This window comes from Hypanus sabinus, unplaced genomic scaffold (genome assembly GCF_030144855.1).
Source record: "Hypanus sabinus isolate sHypSab1 unplaced genomic scaffold, sHypSab1.hap1 scaffold_952, whole genome shotgun sequence".
Classification (NCBI taxonomy): Eukaryota; Metazoa; Chordata; class Chondrichthyes; order Myliobatiformes; family Dasyatidae; genus Hypanus; species Hypanus sabinus.
Genome location: NW_026781807.1, coordinates 35,951 through 49,029, shown reverse-complemented (window position 1 = coordinate 49,029; position 13,079 = coordinate 35,951). Strand labels below are relative to the sequence as shown.

General features: G+C 41.8%; 1 protein-coding gene across 1 annotated transcript in view; it reads right to left on the bottom strand.

Moving 5' to 3' along the window:
* The window catches only part of LOC132390562 (sialic acid-binding Ig-like lectin 14), a gene marked incomplete at its 3' end in the record, with an annotated part of 133,932 nt that extends 125,019 nt beyond the window's left edge, over window positions 1-8,913 (bottom strand). The window contains exons 1-2 of the mRNA XM_059963173.1: window positions 8,778-8,913; window positions 2,175-2,256 (exon numbers count right to left, since the gene is read on the bottom strand). Of these exons, the coding sequence (XP_059819156.1) occupies window positions 2,175-2,214 (40 nt within the window). The remainder of the gene's footprint in view (window positions 1-2,174; window positions 2,257-8,777) is intronic.
* Window positions 8,914-13,079: the final 4,166 nt, after the last annotated feature.

Below are 13,079 nucleotides of genomic sequence, written 5' to 3'. Positions count from 1 at the left end.
TTAAGGGAGCTCTAATCAGAATTTCTGCAATGTGGGAGTACTAAAGGAGCATTAAAGGAGCACTAATCAGAATGTCCGCAATGTGGGAGTACTAAAGGAGCATTAAAGGAGCACTAATCGGAATGTCCGCAATGTGGGAGTACTAAAGGAGCTTTAAAGGAGCACTAATCGGAATGTCCGTAATGTGGGAGTACTAAAGGTGCTTTAAAGGAGCACTAATCAGAATGTCCGCAATGTGGGAGTACTAAAGGAGCTTTAAGGGAGCACTAATCAAAATGTCCGCAATGTGTGAGTACTAAAGGAGCATTAACGGAGCACTAATCAGAATGTCTGCAATGTGGGAGTACTAAAGGAGCTTTAAAGGAGCACTAATCAGAATGTCCGCAATGTGTGAGTACTAAAGGTGCATTAAAGGAGCACTAATCAGAATGTCTGCAATGTGTGAGTACTAAAGGAGCATTAAAGGAGCACTAATCAGAATGTCTGCAATGTGGGAGTACTAAAGGAGCATTAAAGGAGCACTAATCAGAATGTCTGCAATGTGGGAGTACTAAATGTGCTTTAAAGGAGCACTAATCAGAATGTCTGCAATGTGTGAGTACTAAAGGTGCTTTAAAGGAGCACTAATCAGAATGTCCGCAATGTGGGAGTACTAAAGGAGCATTAAAGGAGCACTAATCAGAATGTCCGCAATGTGGGAGTACTAAAGGAGCTTTAAAGGAGCACTAATCAGAATGTCTGCAATGTGGGAGTACTAAAGGAGCTTTAAAGGAGCACTAATCAGAATGTCCGCAATGTGGGAGTACTAAAGGTGCATTAAAGGAGTACTAATCAGAATGTCCGCAATGTGGGAGTACTAAAGGAGCTTTAAGGGAACACTAATCAGAATATCTGCAATGTGGGAGTACTAAAGGAGCATTAAAGGAGCACCAATCAGAATGTCTGCAATGTGGGAGTACTAAAGGTGCTTTAAGGGAGCTCTAATCAGAATTTCTGCAATGTGGGAGTACTAAAGGAGCATTAAAGGAGCACTAATCAGAATGTCTGCAATGTGGGAGTACTAAAGGAGCATTAAAGGAGCACTAATCAGAATGTCTGCAATGTGGGAGTACTAAAGGAGCATTAAAGGAGCACTAATCAGAATGTCCGCAATGTGGGAGTACTAAAGGAGCTTTAAAGGAGCACTAATCAGAATGTCCGCAATGTGGGAGTACTAAAGGTGCTTTAAAGGAGCACTAATCAGAATGTCCGCAATGTGGGAGTACTAAAGGTGCTTTAAAGGAGCACTAATCAGAATGTCTGCAATGTGGGAGTACTAAAGGAGCATTAAAGGAGCACTAATCAGAATGTCCGCAATGTGGGAGTACTAAAGGAGCATTAAAGGAGCACTAATCGGAATGTCCGCAATGTGGGAGTACTAAAGGAGCTTTAAAGGAGCACTAATCGGAATGTCCGCAATGTGGGAGTACTAAAGGTGCTTTAAAGGAGCACTAATCAGAATGTCCGCAATGTGGGAGTACTAAAGGAGCATTAACGGAGCACTAATCAGAATGTCCGCAATGTGGGAGTACTAAAGGTGCTTTAAAGGAGCACTAATCAGAATGTCCGCAATGTGGGAGTACTAAAGGTGCTTTAAAGGAGCACTAATCAGAATGTCTGCAATGTGGGAGTACTAAAGGAGCATTAAAGGAGCACTAATCAGAATGTCCGCAATGTGGGAGTACTAAAGGAGCATTAAAGGAGCACTAATCGGAATGTCCGCAATGTGGGAGTACTAAAGGAGCTTTAAAGGAGCACTAATCGGAATGTCCGCAATGTGGGAGTACTAAAGGTGCTTTAAAGGAGCACTAATCAGAATGTCCGCAATGTGGGAGTACTAAAGGAGCATTAACGGAGCACTAATCAGAATGTCCGCAATGTGGGAGTACTAAAGGTGCTTTAAAGGAGCACTAATCAGAATGTCCGCAATGTGGGAGTACTAAAGGAGCATTAAAGGAGCACTAATCAGAATGTCCGCAATGTGGGAGTACTAAAGGAGCTTTAAAGGAGTACTAATCAGAATGTCTGCAATTTTGGAGTACTAAAGGAGCTTTAAGGGAGCAGTAATCTCTATCAAAATTAGTTGCCACCCCAACTCATTGGCAGTTGATCAGCTGAGCTGCTGTTGCTGGTACCTTGCAGAACTGAGAGGAGGAAATACCGCTTTCCGATCATCGTGCAATCCCAGATATTCTGTCCGTTTCCTGCTCTCAGGGTCTGAAAGAGAACAGAGTTAATGAGAGCCCTTCTCCTGCCTGGCGGCTTTGGCAGGGGTTAAAACTACTTGAGGACAAAATCTTTGTGGTTCACTTTAATCAACTGTGTGAAGGGTGATTCTCTGCTGTGAGGTTGAGAAGGAGAGAAGCATTCTGCCAACTCTTGAGAAATCCAGCGATATTCACACCGTTCTTTGTCACTCACTACTATCTGTTTGAAAGGCAGCAGACTACCTGCACAATTTATGTTGACACTTTCAGCAAAACCATGGAGGATCATGCTCATTGGGGAAGGGGGTCTTTGCTTTGCTGCTGCTTATGCGTGAGAAGCCAGGGCTGGGGGGAACTTTGGGGTTCTAACATTGAACTGTCATTCATTCTTTGGGGCACTTCTCTGTTTCTGTGGATGTTTGTGAAGAAAAAGGATTTCAGGATGCATATTGTATATTTTTATCTGACATTAAATGTACTTATTGGAAGTTGGTAAGACACTGTCCTGCCTTGCACAAAGCCTCTCTCCTCATTACTCTCTCTCTCCCTGTTCTCCCTCATTAGGTTGTGGGTTTCCAAACGCTCATACTGTATATCCTATCCTTTAGAATTTTCTCCATTAATTTCCCCACGCTGACACGAGACTCATTGGTTGCCTTAATCCCTGACAAGCTGCCGGTGACTAGTGGTGTTCTACAGGGGTCTGTGTGGGACCGATGCTTTTTACATTATATGTCTATGATTTGGATGGTGAAATTGATGGTTTTGTTGCAAAGTTTTCAGACAATATGAAGATAGGCAGAGGGGCAGGTAGTTTCGAAGAAGTAGAGGTTTACAGAAGGGTATGGATTGAGAATAAGAGGTCAGTTATTTAAAACAGAGTTGAGGAAGAGCTTCTTCTCCCAGAGAGATGTGGAGGTGTGGAATGCACTGCCTCGGAAGACGGTGGAGACCAATTCCCTGGATGCTTTCAAGAAGGAGCTAGATAGATATCTGATGGATAGGGGAATCAAGGGATATGGGGACAAGGCAGGGACTGGGTATTGATAGTGAATGATCAGCCATGTACATGGTTCCCTAAGGGTTAATTTGCAGGTTGAGACTGCGGTGAGGAAGGCAAATGCATTGCTAGCTTTCATTTCAAGACTAGAATGTAAAAGCAAGGATGTAAAGCTGAAACTTTATAAAGCACTGGTGAGTCCTCACTTGGAGTATTGAGAGCAGTTTTGGGCCAATTATCTTAGAAAGGTCATGCTGAAACTGGAGAGGGTTCAAAGAAAGTTCATGAAAATGATTCCAGGATTGAATGGCAGGTTTGATACTGTCATTTAAAGTAAAATTGGATAGGAATATGGACAGGAAAGGAATGGAGGGTTATGGGCTGAGTGCAGGTCAGTGGGACTAGGTGAGAGTAAGCGTTCAGCACGGACTAGAAGGGCCGAGATGGCCTGTTTCCATGCTGTAATTGTTATATGTCTATATGGTTATGTGAAGAGCATTTGCTGACTCTGGGCCTTTATTCACTTGATTTCAGAAGAATGAGGGGTGACCTCATTGACCCCTATCAAAAGATGAAATGCCTTGATAGAGTGGATGTGGAGATGGTGTTCCTATGGTGGGGGAGTCTAAGACCAGAGGACACAACCTCAGGCTAGAGGCGTGTCCTTTTAGAACGGAGATGAGGAGGAATTTCTTCAGCCAGATGGTGGTGAATCCGTGGAATTCTTTGCCACAGGCAGCTGTGGAGACCAAGTCTTCATGTATATCTAAGGCAGAGGCTGATAAATTCTTGATTGGCCGGGGCATGAAGGGATACGGGGAGAAGGCAGGACATTGGGGCCGAGCGGAAGATTGGGTCAGCGAAGATGAAGTGGTGCAGCAGACTGGACGGGCCCAATGACCTGATTCTGCTCCTGTATCTATGGTCTTAAATAGAGGTACAACAATCGCCACTCGCCATTCGTCTGGGACCTCACCCGTGGCTAGAGTTTACAGGTGCTGAGACTGAATGGTGTCAGCAGAACCACACTCTTTCCCTCTCTCTCTCACACACAGATGAGCTTACAATGAGGTGCTGATGAGAGCCCAGCCTTGGGAATTAGGAATCCTCGTGAATGGAAAGGTAGGGATGAGGATTCCACGTGCCGATGAGCCGAGAGAATTGGCTGATGAAATGCCCATCAGTAGTGGACACCAAACCCTGATCTATAAGCTGTCTGACTTCCTGTGCAAATTTCACACAAGTGCAGCTGCTGCATCTCACCTCCCCAACATCCTGATGCTGGGCGTTGTATAGCTAAACCGCGATACTGATAAAGAACTCGCTGGACAAAGCTTTGCAGCTCACATTAGGACCTGAAATATTGGATAACTCGCTGCCTAAGTGGCTACTGCAGATTGATCTCACTGCTTCATCTCACAACCCAACAACCCGACCATGCACACTATTCGTGTCTCTGTGCTCTGCGATTCAAACTTCCCAGGCTCAACAATATATCCCACCACGTTTCTGTTGTTTAGAATCCTACTTCACCCAAGCTCAGCTTCTCATACACTGACATCGGTATACCTGCTCCCCCTGCAACGTGCTCATCGATGTCTCGGCTCAGCGACACCTGGGCCACTCATACTGACCATTGTTCCTTCCAGTCCCGGCTATCCTTACTTGTCCAGGCAATGTTCCAGTGCTCAAGAACACATTTCATTCATAAGACATCTTTCACGTCACTTTCTGGACACCCCAAAACTCTCTGCAGCCAGTGAAGTGCAGTCACCACGGTAACTGAAGCTTACGTGGTTTAAAGCAGAGGCTGAGAGGTACTTGATTAACCAGGGCACCAAAAGTTATGGGGGAAAGGCAGGAGACTGGGGTTAAGAAGGAAAATAAACCAGCCATGATCAAATGACTGAGGAGACTCAATGGGCCAAATGGCTTAGTTCTGCTCTTGTGTCTTATGATCTTAATGTTGCACAGAAGTTCCCATAAACAGATAAAAACACAAAATGCTGGCAGAACTCAGCAGAAACATCGTCACTACCTCCTCCCATAGATGCTGTTTGGCCTGCTGAGTTCTGCCAGCACTTTGTGTGTTTATTTATTTCCGGCATCTGCAGATTCACTCGTGTTCCCATAAACAGAAGTGAGATAGTGTTCCAGAGCAGCAATTCTGCAAGAGATGTGAAGAAAACTGGGTTATCGGATGGAACTCCTCACTGCTCTTTGCCTGTGATTCCCCTGGATGTTTCACCTCTCTCAGGGACGGCAGTTAAGCCCTTGGTTCAATATTCATTCAAAGATGGCCTGCTGGACAGTGGAGAGCTTCCTCAGCACGGTCCTTCCTAAAGCACAGCCCTCTGTAGTTTCTCCCTTACCTCTGTCTTGCTGACAGTGCAATTGCCCCTCAGTAATGTCTCTCTGCCAACGCTCAAGGCAGATTGAAAGTTCAAAGTAAATTTATTATCGGGGAGGTATACATATGTCACTATACACATCGTTGAGATTTGTTTTCTTGCTGGCAATCACCGTAAATACAAGAAACACAATCGAATCAATGGAAACCTGCACACAACACGATGGACAAACAACCAACGTGCAGAAAGAAAGCAACAAACTGCAAATAAAAGGAGAGAAAAATAATTATTGCTATTATCAGTAATAATAATAGTAAATGCAATAAAGCAAATCACGACTGTTCCCCTATTTGTACAACTACTCCACAGGTCTGTCCCTCTCACTGCAGCACATTATTCCCTCCACATCGCTAGCCCTGCTTCCTCAGTTCTGGCACTGGGTTTGTCAACCACAAGTGCAGGGCTCCACTCTAAAGGGGCATATTAAAGGCTAATGCCTCTGTGAAACCTCGCCCTGCACTACCAGTGAGTAATTACTGGGCCAACAGTCAGAGCTCTGGGCCGCTGACCCAGTTTGAATCTCACCATGGCTGCTGGGGACTTTTACATGTAAGATTCTTCTCAATAAAAGCTCATTTCAGTAAAACAACCTGTTAGGCACTTATGTCCTTCAGGGCAGGAAATTTCTCATCTGTACCCAGGCTGGCGTACCTAACACCAGGCTTCTTCTGAACTATTTGAGCTCAGGGACAATTGGAAATGGGTGATAAATGGCACAATTACCTGCAGTTTCCAGATCCCAGAAATGAATAAATAACGTAAAAAAAATCACAATGTTATCTGGATAGTGGCATGTTAATAGTGTACACACACACACACACACACACACACACACACACACACACACACACACACACACACACACAGACACACACACACATACTCACACACACACACACACTCACACACACACACACACTCACACACACACACTCACACACACACACACACTCACACTCACACACACTCACACACACACACTCACACTCACACACACACACACACACTCACACACACTCACACACACACACTCACACACACACACACACTCACACTCACACACACTCACACACACACACACACTCACACTCACACACACTCACACACACACACACACACTCACACACACACACACACACACACACACACACACACACACACACACACACTCACACACACACACACTCTCTCTCTCTCTTGATTTGGATTTTCCCAGAAAATGAAAGCATTCTTTGTCTACTTATAGAATATCCCCCAGGGTTGCCACTTAAACCCTGTTAGACAAAAAGGAGTTAGTTAGCTCTTATTCAGAACCTGCTTGTCACTAATGAAGTGCTGTAATGAACGGGATCTTGGGCAACCGGCTTTCTTTGGGGACTGCAGCAGTTAGATGGAATTAAGTGCTGAGCTGAGAGTGCAGAGAAACACTGTCAATCCGGGAGAGGGGCAGGGTGGAAATGGTGGTCTCTGCTGTGTAGTTTATTTGTTGGTATCAGAAGCATGATGACTCTTGTGAGCTGCCCCAGCACACTCTCGGACTGTATTGATTGTTGACAAAAAGGACACATTTCACTTTACATTTTGATGTACATGTGACAAATAAAGCAAATATGTCAGTGCATGGTCTCCTTTTGTGCCACAATGAGGCCACCAACAGGGTGGAGGAGCAACACTTTTATTTCAACAGGGTAGCCTCCAACTGTAGCCTCACTACAGGAAGGATGTGAAGCCATAGACTCCAACTCCACTCTGCTCTACTGCAAAGGCCAGCACACCAAACGCTTTCTTCACCAGCCTATCCTTCAGGGAACTATGCACCATTATTCCTAGATCATTCTGTTCTACTGCAGTCTTCAATGGCCTACCATTTACCACGTACGTCCTATTTGGATTATTCCTACCAAAATGTAGCACCTCACACTTATCAGTATTAAACTCCATCTGCCATCATTCAGCCCACTCTTCTAACTGGCCTAAATCTCTCCGCAAGCTTTGAAAACCTACTTCATTATCCACAACGTCCCCTACCTTAGTATCATCTGCATATTTACTAATCCTGTTTACCGCCCCATCATCCAGATCATTAATGTATATGACAAACAACATTGGACCCAGTACAGATCCCTGAGGCACACCACTTGTCACTGGCCTCCAACCTGACAAACAGCTATCCACCACTATTCTCTGGCATCTCCCAGCCAGCCACTGTTGAATCCATTTTACTACTTCAATATTAACACCAAATGATTGAACCTTCCTAACTAACCTTCCGTGTTGAACCTTGTCAATGGTCTTACTGAAGTCCATATAGACAACATCCACTGCTTTACCCTCGTCAACTTTCCTCGTAACCTCTTCAAATAATTCAATATGATTTGTCAAACATGACCTTCCACGCACAAATCCATGTTGACTGTTCCTAATCAGACCCTGTCTATACACATAATTATATATACCATCTCTAAGAATACGTTCCATTAATTTACCCACCACTGACATCAAACTGACAGGCCTATAATTGCTAGGTTTATCCTTAGAACCCTTTTTAAACAATGGAACCACATGAGCAATATGCCAATCCTCTGGCACCATCCCCTTTTCTAATGGCATTTGAAATATTTCTGTCAGAGCCCCTGCTATTTCTACACTAACCTCCCTCAAGGTCCTAGAGAATATCCTGTCAGGATCCAGAGATTTATCCACTTTTATATTCCTTAAAAGCACCAGTACTTCCTCCTCTTTAATCGTCATAGTTTCCATGATATCCCTTCTTGTTTCCCTTACCTTACACAATTCAATATCCTTCTCCTTAGTGAATACAGAAGAAAAGAAATTGTTCAAAATCTCCCCCATCTCTTTCAGCTCCACACATCGCTGTCCACTTTGATTCTCTAAGGTCCCAATTTTATCCCTCACTATCCTTTTGCTATTAATTTTACTATTATTTTGCTGCAGAAACTCTTTGGATTTATTTTCACCTTACTTGCCAAAGCAACCTCATATCTTCTTTTAGCTTTTCTAATGTCTTTCTTAAGATTCTTTTCACATTCTTTTCACATTTCTCGAGCACCGAATTTTCTCCATTCCTGATCTGAATGAAAGCATTTCTGCTCTACTTACGAAATATTCCCCAGGACTGCCGTTTAAATCCAGTTAGACAGAGGTTTGTAGCTCTGCTTCAGAACCTGCTTGTCACTAATGAAGTGCTGTAATGAACGGGATCTCGGGCTACCGGCTTTCTTTGGGGACTGCAGCGAGTTAGATGGAATTAAGTGCTGAGCTGAGGGTGCAGAGAAACACTGTCAATCCGGGAGAGGGGCAGGGTGGAAATGGTGGTTTCAGCTGTGTAGTTTATTTGTCTTTATTTATAGTTGTGGTTGCACATTGGTGAAAAGCTGTGCAGTTTTGTTCTTACAAAAAGGTCTGGATTAACTGTTTCATATTTTAATAACAGAGCCAATCAGATCTCATAAGTCATACAGCAGAGGAAGCGATACCAGCACAGATCAGCCATTGGATGGTGGGGCAGGTCTGAGGGGCCTGATGACACCCTCCTGGCTTGATCTTGCTGTATTTTTGTGTCCTACCAGACAGCAGAGGTCCACAGCTCTGGGTTAGACCCAGAACCAAGTACTTTCTCCAGGCTGTGTTCTCAGTGCTGACATGGGTATCACAGACAGCCTCATAAACCAAAGGTTCAATTTGTTATCAAAGTATCTCTAAGATTTGTCTTCTCCAGACTGCAATAAAATACAGAAACCGATAACAATTCAAAGAAAGACATCTATTCAATCACTCCCCAAACAAAAAGAAAAAGAAACAAGACCTCACAAAGCCCCAACCCCTCCCTCGCACAAAAACTAACATCACTCAGATGGAGAAACAGCAGCCAGAAAATTAAACCCCACAGCACCAGCCTGCCAATCACAACAAGAAAGAATGGGCAAAATCACAAAAAATATAGAACTGAAAGAGGCTAATATGAATTACATAAATCAGAGAATTCTCAAAATTTTGAAACATCTCCAAGGGCAGAAGAATGAGCGGGGATCGCATTGAGACCTTTCGAATGTTGTAAGGCCTAAACAGAGTAGATGTGGAAAGGATGTTTCCCAAGGTGGGAGAATCTGGGACAAGAGGGCACAGCCTCAGAATAGAGGGGGATCCATTTAAAACAGAGAAATTTCTTCAGCCAGAGGGTCGTGCATTTGTGGAATCTGTTGCCACAGGCAGTTGTGGAGGCCAGGTCGTTGGGTGTATTTAAGGCAGAGATTGACAGGCTCTTGATTGGATGTGGCATCAAAGGTTATGGGGAGAAGGCTGGAAACTGGGGTGGAGGAGGAGGGGAAAAAGGATCAACCATGATTGAATGGCAGAGCAAACTCGATGGCCTAATTCTGCTCCTACGTCTTGTGTTTGCTCCATTTTAGAGACAAGGATCGCATTATTAAGCTTTCAAGAAAACAAAGAATATTTTCATTTCAAGGCTCAGAAGTCCATTTTTATGAAGATTTTCCACGTGAAATTGTTAAACAACACGTTGCTTTTGCTCCTCTATGAAACTGACTTATCAAAGGAAGCTTTTTCCATTATTACAGTATCCAGCAAAATTAAGGATCATTATTAAAAATTTTTAATTGGTATTTTCCGTGACCCAGCTGAAGCATTGCGTTTTATTAACTCTTTGTCTGATGAGTCCGATGGTGAATCTGAAGTTTGGAGATTGAATGATTTATAATAGTTTGATTGTCTCATAGTGTAAAGTGAAGAAATTGGAAGATTTGATGGCTATATAAGTTTTTACCTTAAAATGCATTTTTATCTCTGAAAAAGTCTGGTTGGGAGGGTTCTGAAGATATAACGGGAGAACTCTTAAAAGACTGTAGATAATTCTGAACCATCTAGACTTTTTTTTCTGTAGAATCTAAATGTACCAACTGGTTTTTATTTGTTCTGTATGATTTTGTGAAGTTTCTTTTAAGTAATTACATGGATTTTCTTACGTTTTAAAGAAAGACTGGAAAATTTAAAGATGGCGATTGTTTTTACTTCTGTGCAAATATTTTAATGACGACGAATTTGAAGCCTGAAGTTGAATGACTTATAATGGTTTGAGTGTCTCGCGGTGTAAAGACTAATAAAATTGTAAGATTTGATGGTCACAGAAACCTTATTTTAAAATGTATTTTTATTTTTGATAAAGACTGGTTTGGAGTGTTTTAACCTTAGAAGATATAGTGTGAGAACTGTTGATAGGCTGTCGTTAAGTTTGAACCATCTGGAACTTTTTTTTGCAGTATTTAAATGAATCAATCGTTTTCTTTTATTCCGTATGCTTTATTGAAGATCTTTCAAAGTAATTATTTGGATTTCCTTGTGTTTTAAAGAGAGATTGGACAATTTAAATATGGCAATTGTTTTTCTTTTGTGCAAATATTTCAAGAATTGTTTTGGATGTGTTTTCCTTCCCTTATCCAATAAGGTTTCTTTCAAATTGAAGGTCATTTGGCTTTACAAGAAAAACACTATCCTTCCAATTTAATTATACTGATATGTGTACTGTAATGAGATTTATATTCTGTAGAGGGAGATAGAGATGATTATTTTATTATTATTTTTTATTACTTAGCTAGGCGGAGTTGGATTCGCGTCTATGCTTTTCTTGGGGCTTGCTTCGATTGACATCGACTTGTTTCTGGGCTTTGTAGGTTGGGTGTTTTTTTTTCCTTTTTTATCCCCATTATGGAATCCCGGAGCATAGGCTAATGATTTTAATTGCTGTTCATTTCCGCCATTTTTGATCACTTTATCCTGACATGTGTCAAACTACTTTTTTTAGATACAAAGTTTCATGATGATATCTAAACAGTTAAATGTTTTAGCTTGGAATGTTCGCGGTTGGAATCATCCTTTTAAGCATAAGAAAACATTTAAAGTCATATATCAATTCCAGCCTGATATACTTTTTGCTCAAGAGCTCAAACATCAACTTCCTAACCATTCTGTATCACTTACTCATCCCTTTTTAATCGATTATGGTTTAATAGAGTTCTGGAGGCATATGCATCCTAGTGATAGAGAATATTCTTTTTTCTCACATGTTCATAATAAATATTCAAGAATTGACTATTTTATAGTTGACCCTCAACTTTTATTTAATGTTCAGAAATGTGAGTATGATGTGATTGCTATTTCTGATCATGCTCCTTTAAATTTAATATCTGAATTGAAAGATGTTGTTTTTACCAGACCATTTTGGCATTTTCCAGAACACTTATTACAAAAGTGCAGAATTTATTGAGTTTATTGAAACTCAGGTAACAGAGATTTTTCTTTTTAATAATATAGGAAACATCTCAAAGTTAGTAATTTGGGATACATTAAAAGCTTACTGACGTGGTCAAATTATATCATATATAGCTAAATTGAAGAAACAAACAAGAATGGAATTAAATAAAATTTCTAATGTTACGGATTCAAGCAACAATAAATATATGAGTTAGGCAGGGGTTTCTATAACAAATAAATTGTTTATTAACCACTGAAAACAAACCCCCCAAAAATAAACAAACCACTCACGTAATCGGAAATCAGCTGCTGTGCGGCAGCTTAAACTGTTCTTAAAGCAATGAAGCTTAAGCAGTTCTTAAAGCGATGTTACAAAAACAGAGTATTCAAAGTAGTACTGCAAAAGTTCAAAATGCTCACAGCCCATTTAAAGGACAGAGTTTCTAAGATGATTTAAATTCTCTTTCACATCGTGTTGTTGCAGTTCCCCGTCGAACCACACTTTTCCCACGAAGAATTTAGGAAGATGAAGAATGAAACGGCTTAAAGACACTGACCTTTCCTTTACAACACTGTACTCAAACCTTTCTGCTATTCACAGGGATTAACACGAGTACAGTCACCAAATTCCTTCCGAATAAGGGTCAAACAAGGTCGAACCTGTTGCTCCGTCGAAATCGATTCTCCTCGATCTTTTAACTCCCGAACTCCGATCTTCACTCTCCAATGATGCTCAACTAGCAGTATTATAAAGAAACTGCCAGCAATGACATTTTAAACTTTAGGCATTAGGTAAAACTTCATCTTTCAACTAAACTGCATCATAACGTTAAATCACGCAGTGGCATGAAGTCAACATGGCAAATCCAGCCACGAACTGCCCCTCCTCACAGGGAGGGGTCCTCCTTTTATACCCTGTAAAAAAAAACCTGTCACATGACCTCTACTGGCAGGAAAATGACGTCACTCCACCATCACAAGACCATTACCTCAAGTCCGGTATAGCTTCAACCCCTGTCACATGACAAGGGTACCACTGTCACGTGTCACGGGTACGTAACACTAAACAAATTAAAGAATTAGATAACATTAATGCAATCTCTCCAAATGTTGTTTCTTTTAAAAGAAGAGTAG